Genomic DNA, 22895 nt, shown 5'->3' with positions numbered 1-22895 from the left:
GAGGGAGAGAGCTGGGGGGAGATAGAGATCTGGGGAGAGATAGAGAAAAAGAGTGAAAGATAGAGGGAGAGGGAGAGAGAGAGATGGAGGGAGAGAGAAACAGGAAGAGCGAGAGATAGAGGGAGGAGGACAGGGAGAGTGAGACCGACCTAATGGATTCTACTCCCTCGATTCTCGAAGATTAAACTATTCGGGGATAGTCACAGACAACAAGGAAACAAAGAGAACTGGGTATATCTTAAGAAACCCAACGAATATATGATATAGTGATATTGGATATAGTGTCCCGATTCCCGCCGACTTAGAAATATTATCTGTATGGAAACCTTATATCTGTAAAGTTCCATCAAGATAGCTTCAGAAATGAGACAGTTCGCATAGTCAGCTAGATATTTGAATAGACAGAAGACGGCTTTACGAACTCGACTATAAGAGTTGATCAAAAAAAGAAGAATATATATATGTATAATACATACATTAGGTTAAATAAAATTCAAGAAAATTCAAAGGAAATTTGGAAAATCTTCAGGAATTGAAATATACAAAAGATCTAGAATGTGTGAGGGGGCTACGGAGGCAGCCAAAATAATCGCTGTATTTGGGATATTCTAGAAGTGTTTATAGAAGATTTAGCATTTGTAAATAACGCATTTGATATACCCTAGAGTCAACGGGCTAAAGTCTAGATGATGCATTTGAGATTATCTGGGGGTACATCGAGTCAAAATCGAGCATTAATTGAGATACTCTCTAAATATGACAGTTTAGCTTGGGTCCCTTTATCAGTGCGCTTTGCACACGGTTCAGTTCCGATTGACCGCGATATTTCTAGTATATATTCAAGTACTATATGTATATATATATATATATATGTGTGTGCGTGTGTGTGTGTGTATACGAAGTGCATGTTTATACGGATGTTTATGCACATGTCCAGCTGCGCCCTGTCTGCCTTCGTCTGTCCCTCTCTCTCCTTCTGGACTGCAGCTGCAGTTCGTTTGTTCCGGTATATCTCGCCGCTTCTATATCGATCGGCCTACTTATAGTCGCCATATTGTGGCCTATAATGCGGGCACACACACACACACACACACACACATCGCACACACAAAAGGTGCCTCAAACGACGGCGACGTTCCAAGGTTTCCAATTGTTGTTGTTGTTCGTTATCGCAGCGTACAACTTTTGCAAATGACGTCAAATGCTTCAGAGCGAAGAGCACAGCAGTCAGACAGAGACAGAGAATGGCAGAGAATTACACGCAGAGGGAGAGAGGGAGAGAGGGAGAGAGAGAGCGTACAGTGATCGCTCGGCAATTAAAACTTACACTGAATACAATTGTTCCAATAATAGAAACGGGCAATTTTCTGGAAACGCAATTTCTTATTTTTCGAAATGTGCAGAAGACATTTATGAAACTATTAAGTAAACATTTGATCAGTAGACGCATCCGATTCTGTTAGATCAGTCAGTTCCTAACTATCCAACTATTTACCCAACTATGCGAACTCTCTAGATTTAAAAGCTATCTCTATGAAATTTGAGCTAGATATGTAGTTTTGCTTCAGCCAGCGCATATATCAAGATCAGCCGTAACTAGAAGACTATATCTTATAGTTGCCATAAGAACAGATCGACCTAAAAACGCAATTTCTAAATTATCGAGAGAAAAAAAACGGTATAGAAGATATTTCTTAAGCTATTAAGTATCAAATACTTGATCAGTATCAATGGCCGAGTCGTTTTGATCAGTTCCCTACAATCCATCTATTTACCCAACTAAGCGAACTCACTCGATCCGAAAGCTATCTCTATACAAATTCCAGCTAGATATGGATTTTATCGGCAGCCAGCAAATATAGCGAAATTGGATGTAACCATAAGAAAAGATCGACCTAAAATGCCAATTTTTGTATGAAAATTATTATCGTTCTTCTTGTTGGTCTAAGCGAACTTCAGCTAGATGCGGCGGTAAATTCTCTGAAGAAGAAATTTACATAAATTTGATTCGTGTATAAAAAAAATGCACGGAACAAAATTTGTTTAGTTTGATTGTGCGAAAAACACATGCGCTCTGAAAGTATAATACAATAAAAAAAAATCGTTTTCTAATTTGAAGTAAATTGTCAAAGAAAATGAAAGGAAAGAAATTAGAATATTTTTCCTAATTTCAGAAAATTGTTCGTTTCGTTTTCCATGTTTAAGAAATCATCAAAAACAAAAATATTTTTTTCGTTATTCAGAAAATAATAGAAGAATATAAATAAGAAGTATTTATTTCAGATTTTTCTTGATTTCAGAAAATTTACTTCTAATGTAATATTTATTAAGGATAATATTCTTGTAGAAGTGATTATTTTGAAATCAAGATAAATATCCTATTTTTTTTATTCTTCTAGGATAATATTCTACTAGATGAATATCCTCCTTGGATAATAGTTTACTTGGATAATATTATTCTGGGATAATATTCTTCTTAGATAATATTATTCTAGCATAAGGATAGAGGATATTATAATGGAAGTACTTTTTTTAGATCAAGCAAAATATATATTATTTTTTTCTAGGATAATTTTCTTCTAGGAGTAAATATTTGAAATTAAGAAAAGTATTCTGTTATTTATCCTTCTAGGTTAGTATTCTTCTAGGTTAATATTCTACTGGGATTATATTCTTCTGGGATTATATTCTTCTAGGATTATATTCTTCTGGGTTAATATAGCTAGGATAATATTCTTAAGAAAAATATTCTTTCTTTTTTCCTAAAAAGTATAAATTCTTAGAAAATTTCCTTTGCTTTTTTAATTAATTAAGAATTATTTTCATCTTATTGCTAAAGTCTGGAGAGCACATTTTTTTTGAGTGTACTTTCAGAACGTCGTTTTTTTTTTTATGCAAAAGTCTGACTTATTTGTGGAATGGAAGTGTTCTACTTTCCGAGCGAACACTGTAGTTGGCTTTCAGAGTTGAGTGTGCGTGTGTGTGTGTGTAACTGGATAGCTAGGTTTCCATTCCTGATACTCTATTGTTACCATTGTTGTTGTTGTTGTTGTTGTTGTTGTTGGCATTACCATTTCCATAATTATCATAATGCGATTGTTGTTCGGGTTTGCCTTGCCCCCGGCTCTGCTTGGGCCGTTTAGTTCCGATTTTGGTTGATGTTACGTATTCCAATTTTGTTGTGCTTGTGGTTAAAGAGTCCACACACTCGCTCGCACACACACACACACACACACACACACACACACAAACGCAATTACCTAAGGCGGTTTTGGCGGTTTTGCAAGCCGAACCGCAGATGGTTATGCGAAGCGGCCGAGATGCCAGCACGCTCCTGCAATGCCTACTTAGATGCTGTTCTTGTTGCCGTTGTTGTTGTTGTTACTCTCGCATACATCTGTATTAAATTTAATCAATTTTGATTGATGTGTGCGCCAATGCAACAGCGACAGCGACAGCGACTGCGACACGCCGACAACAACCCAAAACAAGCACAAGTTTGTCGCAGCTACAATTTAAGTTGAGCCACACCGAATTGCCAATGCGCTTATTGCATCTGCTATTATAGACAGTCGAACTTGGGGCTCTTTCGGTTTTTTTGTGGTCTAGGCATCCAAATTTTCACTAATTCGTCTCATCCCCCGAATTCGCAGTCTGCTTTGTCTTTGACTTCATCTTGCTCCACAAAACCTTAACACTAAATAACTCTCAGTTGGATAACTCTTAGGCATCTGAAAAAATGACTAATTTGGGCTGCACTTTAAGTCATCAAAAGATTATTATTTAAGTGCAATCTACACACCAAAATTAGAAACCAAACATCAAAACCAAGCCAAATGTTGGCCTTAAGGAAGAGATTTTTCATGGCTGGCATTAATAATGCTCGACTTGTAGATACCCTCAAAATTATAGCTGCTTTCTATGCTTAAAAACATACACACGGACGCCCGCCAGCTGTGCTGCTTCTTCCCTTAGCTCTATAAGAAATGCATTCTTGAAGAGCTTCGGTGCTTATTGTCCGATCTTCATGAAATTAAAGGCAACTAAAAAGGGTTTTTGGATGGGAAATGGGAAGGGGTTGGATTAAATACATATATAGAGGTATATTTACCATGAAGGGGAGGTATTTAAGTGATTCGCTTCGTCGATTAATCGCCGGGCTGTGAACATATATTCTTGATCTGTGAGAAACTACATATCGAATTTGTTGAGCTTAGCTTCTATGAAACCTTCGAGATATGCTCAAAAAAGTGTATATCGATAAAGATTGTTATCGATATCTTGAAAAGGGTTCTCTTAACTGGATTCTTTTCCACTTCCTTCCTTCCGTTCCACTTTTCAAGTCCCTAGCCTTCAAAGGCAGCTGAGATTGTCGCGTGCATACAGACAGGCAGACATATATATGTATCTATCTACATATATCTATTGGATATCTGCCTGCTACATAGATTTATACAAAGTCAATGTACCTTATATATCTATATCTGCCTGTTACAAAGTCTATATACTCCTTTAGTACATATTTCTTGCTTCGATTTGTTTAAAGGTTCAGCTGTTCTTCTTTTAGGCTTGGGTTTCTGTTTCTGGCCCTCTGCTAATTGTAGGGTATTCACATAGTCAGCGTGCTCGCAGAGCCGCATAGGCATTCGTTTTGGTGTCGGCGGGTCGCTCGGTGGGTCAATGGTGGTTGGCTAAGGCGCGAACAGGTTCGCAAATGCGCAGAAATCAATCACAGCCAAAGGCAACAGCAACAACAACAGCAACAGCAACAACAGCAACAGGTGACAGTTGGCACAGCCACTGATGGTTCTCGGTTTTTGGTTCTCGCTGTGCAGCTCATTGTGCCTAGTGGATGCAGTGCGTCTAATGCGCAAGTGGAAGTCGCGTGGACGCCCCTCACATGTCCTGTAAAATGTCTGTGTGCGCACTCGCACGACCGCCCGCAACAGCCGCCGTAGCAAGTACCGTTAACGGACAAGTAGCAACGACAACGACGCCAACATCGACGCCGCCAACATCGACGCCGCCAACGCCACCAACGCCGCCAACGCCGCCGCCATCGCCGCAGGTGCGCATCTACGAGGACTTTGACAGAATGAGCGCCAAGGAGGTCTATTATAATGAGGCGGGCAAAAAGGTTACCGTCAAGCTGCTGCACTTTCCCGACGTCCTGCCCGAGGACATTGCCAAGCTGCGCTTCGATGACGAGGACGATCCCAATGCCGATGCCGATGTGGATGACGACGATGGCGTCGATAGCGATGCGGGTCGCGGTGCCAGCAACAAGTCGCCCGCTAAGACCAGCGCCGACAGCGAGGATGGCGGCAGCGAGGCCGAAGCGCCCGGTCAGGAAGCCAATTGCAATGCCACAACTGCCGCCGGAACCGGCGCTGGGGGCGGCGGCGGCAGCAGCAGCGGCGGCGCCACCAAGAAAATCTTTCGTCGCAAGCTATCCGGCAACAATATGCAGACGCGCAAATGCAGCCTGGCCTTTGCCCAGGCGCATGGCATCAAGCAGCGCGCCGAAAAGAAACTATCGATGCCCACCATTAGCATTACGGCCAATCCGGGCGAGCATGTCAGCCTCTCGGCCGGACGCAAATTGTCGCAACAGCATTCGCTGCCGCTGATGATGATGTCGACTCCGCCGCGTCGCAGCCACTCGCCGCTGGGCCAGAGCCTCTGTCCCGGCTACATACAGTACTCCAAGTCGCTGCTGGAGGTGCCCATGCCGCGCGATTATGGCTATGCCAGCAGCGATGATCTGAGCTCCGAGTGGGACTCTGATGTGTCCACGTCGGCGGCCTCAACCACAACGGGAACGGGCGCGGGCACCGCGGGCGCGTCCACAGCAAGCGGCACGAAGAAGGTAAGACGACGTTGGCTGACCTACTGACGTGTTGCTGAGCGATGATCTATCGGCTTTATTTGGCGTTATCCGGTCTTATCCGGCATTATCCGATATTATCCGGAGGTATCCGACATTCAAATTACTGTTACTCATGTAAAAACATCACCAGTAGTCCCGTCTTCAAGTCCATTGTGGTTATCCGGCTACATTTAACCGACTGTATCCCATATTTTCATCCCTTAGACCGTGATATTTTCTGGCTAAAACCGGTTAAAAAGCGGTAGTACATTATTAATATTGGCTACGCTCTCAAGCTTATCCGGCGCTAGCCGACATTTTACGGCAGTTATGCAATGCTTAGACGTCACTGTTAAGCGCTGTTAAGAGCGCTGCTGTTTAAGCATTGACGTCATTGGCTGTACTTTAAGATCTTCACTACCTGCCGCTATCCGGCATACATACGGTGCTTATCCTGAACTATTAAGCGCTTATGTGGTGCTTACTCAGTTGTTTTTTAAACAAATACGCCATTGGATATACTTTCAGTTCTGTTCGGTATTATCCGGCGTTATCCGCAACTTTACAACGCCCCTTTGGGCCCTCACAGTTGCTGACTCATAAGGCGCGCCTCAAGAACTAATTGGCGGCCCTCTGGCGTTATTCAAGATTTATCCGACCTTATCCGGCCTTAACTGCGGCTTACCCAGCCCGCTTTTCCAACGCTTAGCCAGTAGTTACTCAATCACTGACGTCATTCGCCCCGCCTGTACATCCGAAACTCGTCCCATTTCAAGCTATCAACTTTTATCGTCTTGTACTCGTAATGGGCACCGACCGGAGAGTTGGCGTGCGTCCATGACTGCGTCGCGGGGCGCAGCTGTTGGGAATATCGCAAACCAAGTTTTCAATGAAACGTTTTATTTAAGTGTCGCCATCTAACGAACAATTACAACGGCCGCCAGATGGCGCCACGTCTATAAAAAAATGGCATTCAAGCATTTGAAATATTGAAAAATCATAAAAAAAAACTATATTTAATAGCGTTTTATCTCGCTTTTATCTTCGTCAGAGCTCCGGCTGGCGCAAAATACGAAACATTGTGCAATGGACGCCCTTCTTTCAGACATACAAGAAGCAGCGCTATCCGTGGGTGCAGCTAGCCGGTCACCAGGGCAACTTCAAGGCCGGTCCCGAGCCGGGCACCGTCCTCAAGAAGCTCTGCCCCAAGGAGGAGGAGTGCTTTCAGGTGCTCATGCAGGATGTGCTGCGGCCCTATGTGCCCGTCTACAAAGGTCAGGTGACCAGCGAGGATGGCGAACGTGAGTCCTATAATAAATATCTATATATGATTGACTGACTGACCGATTGACTGACTGGCTGATGTAATGTCTGGCCAAGGGTCTAGAATAATTACTCTGCATGATTGTTTGAATATTTGTGCTGAATTACCACATGATTGAGATTACACTGAGCGAATGATTGATTGACTGATACATTTTCTAACTGACCGGTTGACTGAATGACTTGATGACTGGCTGACTCATTAACTGACCGATTGATTGTGTGGCTGACTGAGTTATTGTATGCCTGAAAAACTGATTAACAGACTGACTGACTGGCCTAATCATTATTTTGATTGATTGCCTTTTTGTGCTGATTGTCCGAATAAAATGGCCAACTTACTGTCTGGCTCATTAACTGACTTGATGGCCGACTAATTGAATAGGTTACCAGCCAGCAGACCGAATGATTATTAGAAATATTAATTGTCATACTGAATGAATGGTTGACTGACAGATTTACTAGCTGACCGATTGGATAACTGACTTATCGGCTGACTCACACACTGACTGACTTATTGATTGACTGACTGGTCAAATGTGTAACTGTTTTATAGATTGACTGACTGTCTAGCTAGATTGATTAAGCTACTGATGAATGCATTGATTGACTTTCTGATTGATGGATTGTCCACTAAATGACTGATCGATTGACTGGCTGTTTGATTGACCACTGACTAATCGGTTGAATGACTGATCAAATACGCAACTGTCTGACAGACTGGCTGATTGACTCTGCGACTGATTGATAAATAGATTGACTTACCGACTGATTGATTTTCCACTAACTGTCTGAGAGATTGATTGACTGATCACATATGCATTTTTCTGACAGACTGGCTGATTGACTATGTGATTGATTGATAAATTGATTAACTTTCTGGCTGATTGATTGATCACTAACTGACTGATCGATTGAGTGACTGATCAAAGACGAAACTTTCTGACAGACTGTGCGACTGATTGATAAATTGATTGACTTAATGCCTGATTGATTAATAAATTGACGGATAGATTGATTGACCAATTGTCTGAAACCTTGCATAATCCAAACTCTGCGTTACCTTCAGTCTATTTGCAGCTGCAGGATCTGCTCAGCGACTATGTGCAACCATGCGTGATGGACTGCAAAGTGGGTGTGCGCACCTATCTGGAGGAGGAGCTGTCCAAGGCCAAGGAGAAGCCGAAGCTGCGCAAGGACATGTACGACAAAATGATACAAATCGATGCACAGGCCCCCAATGCCGAGGAGCATGCGGCCAAGGCGGTGACCAAGCCACGATACATGGTCTGGCGCGAGACCATCTCCAGCACCGCAACGCTGGGCTTTCGCATTGAGGTGTGTGCCGCAGACTCCGCTCTGCCTCCTGCCTCCTGCCTCCTGTTGAGCTGCTACTCTAAACCCCATTCTTTATTTCTCTCTCTCTCTCTCTCTCTCTCTCTCAACAGGGCATTAAGAAAAGCGATGGCACCAGTTCCAAAGATTTCAAAACGACCAAGTCACGCGAACAAATTAAATTGGCCTTCAACGAGTTCCTCAGCGGCCATCCACATATTCTGGTGCGTTAATCCTTGTAACCTGTTTCATAAGTCCGTTTTTTCTTTCCATTGTGTATAAACTTTTCCAGATTCCCTGTCTAACCATCTATCTAACTGACCATGTGAACTGTCTCAGCATTAAAGCTATACCCATCAAACTTAACATAGATTCGTTTTTTAGCCGAAGTCTGTATATACACTCGTGGCTAAAATTATTAGTACACTAATTGTTATAGTAATTTTTTGTTTTCCTAAATGATAGAGTTGTCTGATGTTAATAAGATTATATGTTGGGAGAATAGTTAAGCCAATATATGCCGAATTTCTCGATATTCAAGATATCTTGATTAACACATAGTTTTCCATATAAGAACCTAGCTCGCATAGAACCATATAGAAGGACGGACGGACAGAGAGTGATGGCTTTACGACTCGTCTGTTGATGCTGATCTAGAATATATAAATATACTTTATGGGATCGGATATATCTCCTTCTGACACATTTCATGAACAAATTATAATACCCTCTACTAGGCTATAATTAGTTAAGATAGTGTAATCAATATTTTTGGCCATCAGTGTAAGTCGGATCATCCAAAAGAAAGAGATAAAAAAAATAAAAACGACTGTCAAGCCGAACATTAAATACACTTGTAGATGGCTTAGAAGTGCATTTGTACACACGCCCGATTATTCCTATAGCAGCCATATAATATATATATATATATATATGTATATATATAGTATATATATATTATACATAAGTTTGCTTAGTTCGAAGAATAGCGAAGCTCGCAGTTGCTGAGTTTTGTCAAGAAGTGTTGAAAATAATGAAGCAGAAAACTTATCCAAATGCTCACTTTTTCAACCGATTGCACGAATAGAGCTATATGCTATAGCACTCCGATTTTCCTAAGATTTTACTCATATTTTGAATCAAGCTAAATCTTTTCAATGCCAAGCTTGTTAAACATATCTTGACAGAGACTCATCTAAATCTCAATCTACGAGCGATCCTGCCTATATTCGTTTCGATCTGGCCGATTTCGATATATACATATACATATATATATATATATACTGCCTGGATTAGCGGGACGCATGCATGCTAAGTTTCATTTAGATATCTTGAAAACTCAGAGAGTTCATAGAATTAGTTAGCTATATACATATGTATGTATGTATATAGATGGAATATGATCAGATAAAGTCAGCCGACTTGTATTTATGTGCTTAGTCGCTGCAGAGATGTCTTCTTCTATATACCCTTTATCCGTTTATTTTGATATGTATATGATTTTTGATTACCTCCTCCTTAATGCGACCTTTGGTTTGTGCTGCTTTTACAGCCACGCTATATACAACGCTTGCGGGCCATTCGCGCCACCCTCGCCGTATCCGAGTTCTTCCAGACGCACGAGGTGATCGGGAGCTCGCTGCTGTTTGTGCACGATCAGACGCACGCGAGCGTTTGGCTAATTGACTTCGCCAAGACGGTGGCGCTGCCCCCGCAGATGCATATCGATCATTATTCGGCGTGGAAGGTGGGCAACCATGAGGATGGCTATTTGATTGGCATCAACAATCTCATTGACATATTCGTCGAGCTGCAGGCGGCCATCGAAACGGAGAACGCAACGGGCACAGCGTCTGGCACCGGTTCCGGCTCCGGCACCGGTTCCGGCTCTGGGTCTGGGTCTGGTTCAGCTTCCGGTTCCGGTTCGGTTTCACCAGCGCCCGCCTCGAGCGGCCAGGATGAGGAGGCCAGCAAGATGTGAAAGGCAGAGCATGAAAATGAAAATCGATTAATATATATATCGATATATATAGAAAACTATATAGATAACGATAATACTGAAGCGTTCCATGGGGCTGCGCCCCGCCAAGGAAATTTCCTAGCACATTCCGCAGAAATGTGTTAAAAAAAAGAAACAAAATGAAATATGAAAAATCAATTAATTGACCATTATCCAAACGTAGTCTAGTTGTCAATCATATCTATATATATATACATATATATGCATATATACATACTTGCGTATGTATGCAATTTTTTTTTGTTTTTTTTTCTCTCTCTCTTTCTCTCTCTTTAACCCGTTAAGTTTAAAAGCAAAGACTGAACAACAATATGCGTATACCTATACACAGATATACATATATATCTACACACACACACACATATATATATATCTATATATACATATATATATATATAGTTAAATTCGTTGTGCTCCTGCGTTGCTATTGTAGTTGTAATTTATTAATGCAATTTGCACCGAACCAATGCGCAGCAAAAACTGTAACAACAACAAAAACAAGTTCAAGAACTATTTACTTATAAAAATAATGTTATTAATATTATGTGTATTTGATTATCTTCTAATAACTACATACTAATTATGTGCACTATTAAAACTCATGTAAACCGTTTAACAAGCAAAACTCAATATCTTTTATTTTTGTTAACTCTTTTAACGTGTTTTTGAAAATTGTGCGCGCATCTTTGCCGCGCGCCCTGAAAGTAGGCAACGCATATTTTTGCTCTCTCTGCAGCTTGTCCAAAGCCGCTCTGCGAATACGTATTTCTTGATCAATTTTGACATTGTGAGCATAATGAGTTTAGAGCCGAATGTTTAATTTAATCAATTGTTATTGCTTATCAGTTAATTAGCATTGTTTAAGCGCGCCAAAGGTAAAAATAAGTGCTTAGGCAGTTTGCCTTTACATGTTCACTCACTTGCTGGCTCATATATATTTGTATAGCATACTTTTAGCTGCCTTGCAAAATGTAACAGCGCATAAAATACCAAAACGCTGGTATTTAAGTGTACCTGGTAGTTTTCTTAGCTCTTGGTGTGTGCCGTATTTTTGTGCTTGTCAGTAGCGGTCACATTGTTTATCAGTTAGTTAATGTTTGTTGCTGCGCGGTTGGCACGTCGCGCCTCTTTACGCGCACGCATTGCAGTTACACTTGTTTTTTTTTTCGAATGTTCGTTGTTGCATTTGCCGACGTCGCGCGCAGTTGGCGTGCATTTTAAAAAACTCGTGCGTTTTTATTCATTTTTTTTTTTATCAAACTGAAAAGTGTGTGCTAATTTTTTTGTCGGGTGTATTTCTGTTGTTTTGGTTTTGTTGCTGGAGTATTTTTAAAAATAATACACAGCAAAGCGCATATATACTCCAATACTCATGCACTTGTATATACCTAGTTGCCCATGTGTGTGTCTGTGTGTGTGTGTGAGCAGCGGCGTCTGTGACTGTTAAAAAAGTTTCTGGTTTCGTTGGCGCGACAACAACAGCAGCAGCGGTAGCGGCAGCGGCAGCAACAATAAATAAAACTTCAATATGCGCCGACCGGCCTTCGACGCAGAATATTAACAATATATATGTTTGTATGCGTGTGTTTGGACAGCAAACCAACAACAACAACAAAGGGCGCGGGGGGCGGCGGCAGTTGCGTTTTTGAAAATTTGTTCGAGCATCTCATCGCTCCCGCTATCTCTCTCTCTCGCTCTCTCAAACCCACTATCACAGAGCCTGGGGCCTCAGCTGTTGAAGGCAAAAAGGCTAAAATAGCCCAAATAATAATCACACACACGGACACACTGAAGAGAGCAAAGCGCGCGCGGCAGAGAGAGAGACAGAGAGTCAGCATTGAGCTTGAGCCGTGCGTAAAGAAATCAACAAAAAAACAAAAGCCAGCAAAAGCAAATAAAAAACAAAAATCGTGATTAATTAATATATAAATACATACATATATATATATATATATACATTTTTTTATGTTTTTGTTTTCTTGCGGTGCTCTTGAAACGCGCTTTTGTTGAGCTTTGAATCAAAAAGGCTGCAGCCGCAACAACAAAAAGTGGAAATTTGAAACTAAAACTCGACGCCGAGTCCGTTTTGGTCGAAGACAAGTGCAATAAAATCAAATATATGGCAAATAAATAGCAACAAAAGCAACGGCGACAACAAAATCAATATTCAAATTAAGCAGCTAACAACAGCAACAACAACAACAACAACAACAACAACAACTAGAACAACAAAAACAAGCAGCAGCAGTTATTCGACAACTTGTCGATAAGCCGAAAGATAACGAGCGTCGAGAAGCAGCCGCCGCAGCGGCAGCAGCAGCCGCAGGAGAGCGCACGCCACAGGCAGAGAGAGGGTCAAAGCGAGAGAGAGAGAGAGAGAGAGCGCAGCATCCCAAAAGGAAATAGAAGAAGAAGAAGAAAAAAATCACCACCCACCCAAAAACATGGGACGTCGCACGTATCTAAATCGCGCCTATGCAATTTCCTACCCCAGCCGCGTCGAGGGCTGGCTGGACGTGTGCGGTAAGTCTATCCCCTCCTCCCCCCATCAATCACCCCCTTGCACTCCGCTGCAACCCTCAATCATCAACTACTTATTTCTATTTATGGAACTCTGATTGGGCTTTGCCTAAGGATCTTGAAGTGAGATTTCAGGGCTTAGAGGCAAAATGTCATTTTGAAGGATATCAGAAAGTTGTTGAGCTAGAGAAAGGAAGCACTCAGCTGCATACATTCACATGCATGCATGCATACATATAGCCCGGCGTTGCCAGGCTATGTATCAAGTGTCGTGGCGCTTGAATAGCAAAAAAGTTAAATAGTCAACAAGAAAGTTGCCTACATTCAAGCCATAGCTGAAATATACTTGCAGACTTGTTGGAGGTGCTCTGTATGTGTATACATATATATATCATATATCATATATATCTATCTTGATCGATATTTAGCGATCTTAAGATATCTTAAAAAACATACAAGCTTTAAAATCTATTTCATTTTGCTGAAACATTCTTCTTCTAGGACTCTAATATTTCGATATTGATAGAATTTTACTCAAGTAAAGCTCGTTAGGTTGAGGAGGATGCATTAGATAAAACAAAAAAGGGGCTCAAACATTTGGTCTCTTTCTCTATCTTTCTCTTTTCCAACTCAAATTGATCTTTTCCATAATGATATAGTGGTTCGATCTGACCCACTGTAGATCATATATACTGCCAATTAAAACTGGAAGAGCTCACATAGTCAGGTAAATAGGTCGTATAGGATAGGATAAGGTCAGCAGAACTGAACCATAAAGCTGTGCTAACGGATAGATACATATCTAGAAGAAAGAACTGCTCTGTGACTTAAATTTGATGAAAAAGGATGTTTGAAGACTTTCACGTCGGAGGAATACCAAGAACTTCTTTACTAACGAAATCGATTACGGGCTAGGATGTTGTTCGTTAGTGGATCTTTCACTGTACACAACTAGCTGTATTTTGTTTTGTTGTATATAGTAATGCATATATATACATATATTTGTCGCATTTGTGCCCCATTGATTTGGGAGAAAGTTAATAAGTTCACGTAATTGCAGACAATACTAAAAGAGCTCTCCCCATCTGCGAATGGCGTGCGCTCTGCTGACCAAGCTAAAGGCGGATGTGCGCTCCAATTTCAGCAACAAAAATGTGAATCAAATTCAAGACACATATTAAAAGATAAATAGAGAAAGAGAGAGAGAGAGATATATATAGAGAGAGGGAGAGGGAGAGAGCGAGTCATTTTTAGTTGTATTTCATTTCATTTTCTAGTTTGTTTTCATTCTTTTCCCCAACTCAATTTTGGCAAATGCAAATTTTGAAGTCTGGCAACCCTGTTGGCGAGAGAGAGAGAGAGAGAGAGACGGAGAGACAAGGAATTGAGTGCGAGAGCGAATCATTTATATTTTTTTTTATTCAATTTCATTTTCTAGTTTGTTTTCATTCTTTTCCCCAACTCAATTTTGGCAAATGTAAAATATGCAGTCTGGCAACCCTGTTGGCGAGAGAGAGAGAGAGGCGGAGAGAGAGAGGGATTGAGTGCGAGAGCGAATCATTTATATTTTTTTTGTATTCAATTTCATTTTCTAGTTTGTTTTCATTCTTTTCCCCAACTCAATTTTGGCAAATGCAAATTTTGAAGTCTGGCAACCCAGTTCAAGCGCTGCATGTGTTTGTTTCTGCATTGTGGCAACGCTCAGCTGTTGCGGATGCTGTCCGAACTGTTTGTCTTGCACACTCTCTCTTGCGCTCACCTTTGAGCACCTGTGCAAATGCAGGCAATGCCCCGCTTGGCCTGGGAAAACTCAACAGGGCTGCCTCTCAGCAACAACAACAGCAACAACAACAGCAACAACAACGACAACAAACAGTGACAACCTGCCCAAAGTTGTTGTTGTTTTCCCGTTATCTACTATTAGCATTTTTACCTGTCGCTCATCCGCTTCAGTTTATTGCAGTCGCCGTTGTTGTTGTTGTTGTTGTGCTTCGAGGGGTTGCTTGGCTCGCCGCAAGGCAAACCCGCACGCACACACACGCACACACATGCAAACACATGCATACACACAGTGAACGTTTGTTGTGTGTGCTCAGGCGACAAAAAGATGAAAAAATGTAAGAAACACGGTGGCAATATTTGCTTCTAAGCTGACCTTGCACTTTTATACCCTTGGACATTGCGACAGGTATGTACATATGTACTTACAAGCATATGTCTCCGACCAACTAAGGTATATTTAAATATAAATATATGTATATAAATAGTATATACATTCTTGATCAGTATCAACAGCCTAATCGTTATAGCCATATCTCCGCCAATCTTTCCCTTTTCGAAGCTATTCTTACGAAACTTTGCCTAGGATCGGAACATTATTTCATATGAAAAACTCTATATGTATATAGATCTTATCTTATGGTATCCAAAAGTTGTAGCTTGCTTCTTACATAGCAGCTTAAACTTATTCATATCGGACTACTATATCATATAAGTTAAATCAATCGAAAAATTAATTTTTATTATTTGATAATATTTTCTGTTTATCAAAAAATCTTCTTCTAACAAATCGGAATACCTTATAACTATATGGGTACAATCGTACCTATAGTTTCTTTTATTTAATAATATATTCTGTTTTTCGAGAAAACATTAAAACTTCAACAAACTCTTCAATTACAAGCTTCACTATAGCCCAGCATATATGTATACAAAAGCTCTCTCAGATCGTAATACTATATAACAATAAATACTATAATTTCCAAGCTATATATCAACAAGGGTATTTAGTCTACGGTACATATTGCCCCGCTTTCTTGTCTTTTATGCATACACAATTCAATAAAATATTCACGTTTTTATATATGCACAGATAAAGCTACAACAACTTATAAAACAACAAAAGTATGATATGCTATAGTATGGCATATATATGTATTTCTTCAACTTGCAAATTCTAAACAATAGAGTTTTTAAATACGTCGTTGTTTAAGTGAGTTCGCGAAGCCTTTATAAGTTACCCTTTCGTTTATGGAATCATTTTAAATTTGTAATGTAAATTTAAGTACCTACTCATCCTAACAGGATGATATGCTCCTGCTTAAGTGCGTGGTAAATGTTGTCATCTTGCTGGTAATGAACTTTTTGTTGACCTATAAACATTATTTAGATAACTGATATAGATCTGCAATAGATGGAGGCAACTCGTTTTCCGTGGTCCGTGGTAAATATTCGCAACCTCCTGGTAAAGTATTATTAATTGGCCTATAAACATAATTTGACCTTTAAACGTTATTTAGCTAACTGAGCGCTGCAGTTGATGGAGGCAATTCATTTCCAAATGAATCACTTGCTGTGCTCCTGCTAAAGGGCATGGTAAATCATAGGCATCCTCCTTGTAAATACTTTTTCGTTAGCGTTTAAACTTAATTTAGATAATTGATATCGATCTAAAGTTGTTAAAGGCAGCCTGTTTTCAATATGAATCAATTGATATTCTCGTTCTAAAGTACATGGTAAATGTTTATCTATATGAATCACATTAAAGGCAAATCAAATATAAGTTATTTTTTATCTCAACAAAACCTGTTTTAACGGAACGTTGGTATGCTCCTGCCAAAGTGGGTGGCAAATGTTAGAAACCGCCTGGTAAAGTTGATTTCATTGGCTTATAAACCTAATTTAGATAGGTAACTCTTTTCAATATGAATCACTTGGCATGCGAATCAAATTGAAACACATATTTTTGCTTGGCAACAACTGTTGTTGCTGTTGTTGTTGTTGTTGTTATTGTTGCTGTTGTGGGTGCTTCCCATCGATAAAGTCGTGCCGTGCCGTGACGAAGTGAAAAATAAAAGGCTTCAAGGCATTTGCCGGCGCAGCAAGTGGCAAACGGCAAATGGCAAATGGCAAAGCTCTTGCCACTTGCCGCTTGCCGCTTGGCTCTCTTCTGGTCATATTTGCTTTTTTCCTTTTAGTCTCTTCATACTCTTTCATAAAGTGCAAACGGGCATATTGGCTGTGTGCAATATTCGCTAGAAATCTTGCAATTCGGCAGATAAGCTCCTGTCATGCATGACCACGCCCAATAGGGGCGCGGCCAAATCAATAACTGCCACAGATAGAGTCTGCATATTTTACACTGATAACCTTCACTGAAGGTCAAGTTTAGCTACCTTTTTGGGTCACGCCCACTCCAAACGCATAAATCTTAGATTAAGTTTAAAAGCTGCTTTTATAAAATTTGCCATGAACTTTACCATTTAGCTGCTTGTTAGCTTTTAACTGGCTATTAATGAACTTATTGGACTGCGAAAGAGTATTGCGCAGTCGGCTGCAACCGACTGCAAAATTCTACCTTTTAATGTATTTTGTTAATATTTTTATGTGTATTTATTTAATGTGCACGCTGCGGAAGGAAGGTGTGTTGCTGCAGGTGTGTGTGTGTGTTGGTGTGTGTGTGTGCGGGTTGGTGTGTCAAGGTCATTTGTGACATTCTAACAGCCTTTGAGCTTTTGGCCGCTTGGCCTTGCCTTTGCCCGCCCGCACACACACACACACACGCACACACACAGACAGACAGAACACGCACAGCTCTTGACCGGATTTGGCCATTGGCTGCGAGCAGCTGTTGTTGTCGTTGTTGTTGTTGTTGTTCCTGTTTGTGTGCCCGCTGGCTTGACATCATTTCTGTCATGTTTGCCCGGCCGCCTCATGTTTCATGTTTCATGTTTCGTGTTTCGTGTTTCGTGTTGTTAGCCGCTTTCGCTTTGCATGTCACTTGACCGTCTTGGTTAACATGTCTTCGCTTTTGGCTACGCTTTTGGCCAGCTAACGTCTTGGCCCGGTTCTTGGGCCACGCACTGCCAGCGCTTTTGGATCTAAGCAAAGTGGCTTTCGGGCCATTTTGCCATTTCTCTACGTGATACCCTCTGCTAACCCTATGCATAAAGGGGTAGTTCGGACCTTGTCTGTGCATAGGCCAAAGCCAAAGGATAATCATCATCAACACCATATGATAATCTTCATAATATAATTTTCTTTAAGACATCGGATTATATGGCACGAACTAACTGTATTAAAAGTGAACGTCCTTTGTTTAATTATATTTTATTATGTTTCATTTATTTGCATTATATATATTTATAATTTATTATATTATATTATAATTATATTTATTATATTTTAATTATATCGAATATTATCTATTAGATTATTGTAAAGGGAATTCTGGATTTATATGTTTTTCTGGGATTATATTTGTATTACTTATAGATAGCTTATAGTAAAGGGAATATAATACATAATAAATAAAAAGATCATATTAATTACATATGTGGAATTCGAGTCAGTTAAGAGAATTTTGTTTTCAACCTTTATATTATTTCAAACACTTTTTAAAAATCCTGCGAATTTATATAAATTAAACTTATATATGATCAAATTCCTCTTTGGTTATCTGTTGTTTTTTCTTATTTTAACACTTTTATGAAAATTCCACGAATTATTGTATGTTATGAAAGTTAAGAGGATTTGGGTTTCCCTTTTCTTCCTATTGTAATCAATTTTTCAAAATCCCGCCAAATATTATAAATTATATTATATAGCAGTAAAAAGATTTAGTGCTCCCTCTTTTCTTCCTATTGTTAACACTTCTTGAAAGTCCCGCGAATTATTATGAATAATATATATTTGGAATTTATGTAGTTAAAATGTTTGTTTTTCTTATTGCAAATCCTGCGATATTCAATATAAAACATCCAATATTCATTTTTCTGTAACGTAAGTTTTTAAAATTTTAAATGTATACAATTTAAATTAGCAATGATTGAACAAATAGTTGCTATATAAGGTGCTATATAAAGCTGAGATAGGGTATCTGTAAGTCGCGCCAAGCTCCTGACTAGATCATTCTTGACTTCTTTTTTTTGCTAAGCCCGTGAAAAGAGCACAGCGAAACGCGCATTAAAGGAAGACTAGACGAAAAGAAAGAGCTAGCGAGAGAGGGGGAGCGTGAAGTGTGGGAGGGGGGGGGGGGGGTTGAGCAAGAGAGAAATCGTAAACGTCGTCGAAACTGCGCGACGATTGGCGATGGCGTCATTAACAAAGCGTCGCCGTGGCACAGTTATTTTTTGTTATGTTTTTGTTTTGGTTTCTTATTTATTTATTTCTTTTTGTATTTTTAGCCAAAGTGCAGCCGCACTTTTGTTACCGTTTTTCGCATTCTTCTTCTTCAGCGACCGTTTTTGATTTGTGCTTCGATTTGATTTGTGGGTTAAACGGCGCTCGCAGCGCCACCTGTCGGTAGAAAGTTCAATGCGCTCACTGAGCGCAGCTTATGCGATGTGGCATGCGGCTTGTGGCGGAACGAGGGTGGCTCCATGGGAGGGGTGTGTCTGTGTGTCTGTGTGCATGTGTGTGTGTGTGTGTGTGTGTGTGTGTGTGTGTGTGTGCGCGAATGGGACACTGGAAAGTGAAACAGGCTGCAACAGAATTCGGCACCCGACACACTTGTTGTTGTTGCCGTTGTTGTTGTTGTATTTTCTATTTTCAAGTATCGGCAACAGCTGCCCCCCCCCCCCCCATTCTCCTCCTCTCTACCCTCTGTCGCACCTTCTCCAGCCCGGCCCGTCGCAAATGTTGCCCAGCAACTTTCTATGAAAAAATTCACTTTTTCCTCAATCGTTTGGGACGTCGACGCGCTGTCGGGCCAGGCCCAAGCAGGCTTTAAAAACAGTCCCCTACTCCGCGCACCTTCTCTTCTTCCGCGTTCCCCCCCACTAGCTGTGTGTTTGTTGTTGTTGTTGTTGTTGTTGCTTTTTGGCAAATCGATCGTCGAGGGGGATTAACACGTTGCCGCCGCGTCTGAATCGCAGGTTTTTCCGATAACCCATTGCACTCGACAGCGGGATACTCTGTTTGCGGTGTTGAAGAAAATCTTACGAGAGCCCGAACCCATTGACAATGGGAAATAGGGGAGAGAGAAGTTTTGTACAAATGCATTTGACAGAAGAAAGCTTCTCTGAATCCCTAAAATAAATAGTTTTCTGATTGGGATAACAACCTGACTACGTCTATACATATCCGTCTGCCTAGATATATATGTACATATATTCTCTATATATATGCGTGATCAGGATAATGAACTGAGTCTAGCGTACTTTGCGTATACGGTACGCCAAACGTTATTTCGATAACTCCATTATCTTTATATCGATAAATATCGTTTTTGGTTAAAGATAGATAGAAGCTAGAATGTTTTAAACAGTGTATCTTCTAGTCGGACACTTTCGATTTCAACTTGTTTTCTTATCCCATTCCAAAAAGATTTGATTCGCTCACAAAACCAATGTACATTTGCTTAGCTCCATGGAAGCAGAGTATTAGACGAGAAACAACAACATTTAGAAATGAAGAAAAAGGAAATTCGCAAAACCTGTTAAACGCATGAAATTATAGCCGCCATATGCCCAAACGAGATATGACTGAGATACAGATGCGGCGAGGGGCGGTGTGGGGAGAGCTAGGGAAATGATCCAAGTGGTCCGAGTAATACGAGTAAGTGCACACACACACACATATTACCACATCTGCAGATCGATTGGAAACTGAAAGTCACACAAAAGTCATTGAAGAAAAGAAACGAGAACCCGACAAAACAAAACATTCAACTGTGAAGTAGAGGAAGAGCTGCAAGAACTGGAAATACTTTGAATAACAGTCCGCAAAAGATTTATAAAGCCAGTTACCTTGATAAACTAGTCGAGACCCTATCTTCACAAATACCAAGATATGTGTCGAAAGCAAATAAATCAGCTTTGATATGGTTTTCATTGCATTCGAGGCAACATATTTCCATGCAACAGGTTGTTGTCGCATAAAGAAGCAGCTGTAGTTAACCTAATTGTCTGAGTTGGATAGAGGAGAGATGGAGGCAGTCGGAGAAATATATGAGAGCTTGGACGTTAGTTCGTATAGCTGAAAACTTATTATTTATTATTATTATTATCAGAACATATGCCTCCAAAGGGAAGTAGTATGTCTGCCTAGTTCTTCTCAAATAAAAGACTAGATCTTTAGGAAAATCTGTGAAAGTAAGAATATCTTTGGCACGCCGAAGATTTAATACCCTTCTTGAGATATGTGCGAATTGTGAAGCTCCTAACTGCTGAGTCTGATGAAAATATCTTGGAAAATATAAAATTTTCCCATATAAGAACCTACTTTTCGACTGATCGATCCTATGGAAGCTATATGATATAGTGGCCCGATCCGGCATGTTCCGGCATATGTGCTGCCTGTAAGACAAGGCTTTAAAACTGTCTTCTTCTATGCATTACACAATATGATACCCTCTACAAGTGCAAGTACAAGTTAAGGCAGTGTAATCAATATTTTTGGCCATCAGTGTAAGACGTAGTTAATCACATTAATTTATTAATCAACAGCTATCTCTTCTAATAATCGAATGATGACATTGTTGTAAGACCTTTTTATTAGGATATACATATATATTTGAAGCTTGTTTAGAATACCAAAGTCGGATCCTTACTATCCATTCTCGTAGCTGAGCATCCAAACTGATCCAGTTTTAAAGCTATCTTCATCTAACTTGGCCTCGATCCATATGCCAGCTGCAGGCTGTAAATATAAACAAATTGGAACAGTTCTCTTTTAATTTAGCAGACATCTTGATCAAGCCAAAGATTGCGGCTCTCCATAGTGCTTGCATTCTCCAAAGATATTATCAACATCGGATTACTGGTGTCCTATAAACATGGACATGGATCCCTTAGGGAGATCAGGTAACACCCTTGTCTGACTCATAGCAATTGGATATCTGATATATATACATATATATATATATGTATGATATGTATATGTGCATATCTGTTTGGGTGTTTAGTCTTCGATATTGCTCTCTCTTTTGCCCTATACAGCTCCGCCCCTTCTTGCGCCCCTCCCCCATCCTGTTTAATTAATTCCGCGGAGTTACCAAATCGACACAAATCGTGAGCCAATAATCTGCTTTATATTATTGCCAACCAAATTTTTAAGTATCTCCCACAGACGGCGATGCAAATATCAACGAGCGAACAAAATGGAGAAGAAGAAAATTCGCGTGTCTTCTAAGAAATATTACAAAATTGCGTTGCGTATACGCCCTGTAAAGAAGAAGAATCTGTTTTTTTTTTTAATCGGTTTTAACAAAAGTTATCGATACTGTTAAAAAAAAACTCCCTCTTTCTCTCACTCTCTCTATCTCAACTTCGTCTCTAGTCAAAAAAAAAGTAACATGTTTCACAGTCAAGTCTGGCATGCCCCATTGGCACGCGCCTTCAGGCAACAGGGTAGTAAAAATAAACCGGAGAAGAAAATGAAAAAAAAAAAAAACAATCTATAAATGAATTGACAAATAAAACGCGACGCGACGCGGTTCAGTTTCGGGCTTTGAGCTGATTACATGATGCGAAATTCAAGTTATGCTATAATTCTGCATTGTTTGCGGCCCAGGGGCGTGGCTGGCGGAGGGGGCGTGGCTGGCGGAGGGGGCTTGGCGCCGCTTTTGTTTGTGTTTCTTTCTGCTTTTTTCTCTTTCAATATTTGCGCTGATTTTTTTTTTTTTTTTTTGCTTTAACATTACGTTTCGCATATTTCCCATAAACCTAATTAAAAGTTGTTGCATTTACGCAACCCTAGCCTGAGGGGGGGGGGGGGATTGGTGAGGAAGCTGCCTAGACATACACATGTTTCCACTTCTGGCGGGCGCTACGCATATGGCCCAAATCCAACACAACCCAGCCCAAAAAAAAAAAAAAGGAAAGAAAA

General features: G+C 40.4%; 2 protein-coding genes and 1 long non-coding RNA gene across 12 annotated transcripts in view; all 3 read left to right on the top strand.

The window, feature by feature from the left end:
- IP3K2 (Inositol 1,4,5-triphosphate kinase 2) overlaps window positions 1-11172 on the top strand; it is a 43308-nt gene extending 32136 nt beyond the window's left edge. For 2 of the 3 annotated variants that reach the window (XM_064698902.1, XM_064698906.1), the window contains 4 exons: window positions 6921-7170; window positions 8262-8530; window positions 8641-8751; window positions 10080-11172. In XM_064698902.1, coding sequence (XP_064554972.1) covers window positions 6921-7170; window positions 8262-8530; window positions 8641-8751; window positions 10080-10508 — 1059 coding nt within the window. In that variant the 3' untranslated portion in view covers window positions 10509-11172. Of the gene's footprint in view, window positions 1-4835; window positions 5870-6920; window positions 7171-8261; window positions 8531-8640; window positions 8752-10079 lie in introns of all 3 variants that reach the window. The other variant, XM_064698903.1, reaches the window with a different exon arrangement.
- A 677-nt stretch (window positions 11173-11849) lies between these two features.
- The window catches only part of raskol (Ras GTPase-activating protein raskol), a 60584-nt gene continuing 49538 nt past the window's right edge, over window positions 11850-22895 (top strand). For 2 of the 8 annotated variants that reach the window (XM_064698896.1, XM_064698893.1), the window contains exon 1: window positions 11850-13070. In XM_064698896.1, coding sequence (XP_064554966.1) covers window positions 12992-13070 — 79 coding nt within the window. In that variant the 5' untranslated portion in view covers window positions 11850-12991. The remainder of the gene's footprint in view (window positions 13071-22895) is intronic. The other 6 variants (XM_064698898.1, XM_064698895.1, XM_064698900.1 and 3 more) reach the window with 3 other exon arrangements.
- On the top strand, window positions 21719-22245 carry LOC135439931 (uncharacterized). Its single transcript, XR_010438214.1, has 3 exons — window positions 21719-21871; window positions 22007-22078; window positions 22137-22245. It is a non-coding gene; the product is annotated as an uncharacterized LOC135439931 (long non-coding RNA).

Source organism: Drosophila montana, unplaced genomic scaffold (genome assembly GCF_035044405.1).
Source record: "Drosophila montana isolate Dmon_TW-CO22-7 unplaced genomic scaffold, ASM3504440v1 contig_786_1, whole genome shotgun sequence".
Taxonomy (NCBI): domain Eukaryota; kingdom Metazoa; phylum Arthropoda; class Insecta; order Diptera; family Drosophilidae; genus Drosophila; species Drosophila montana.
The sequence above is the reverse complement of the archived record's forward strand: the minus strand, read 5'-3'. Positions and strand labels throughout refer to the sequence as shown.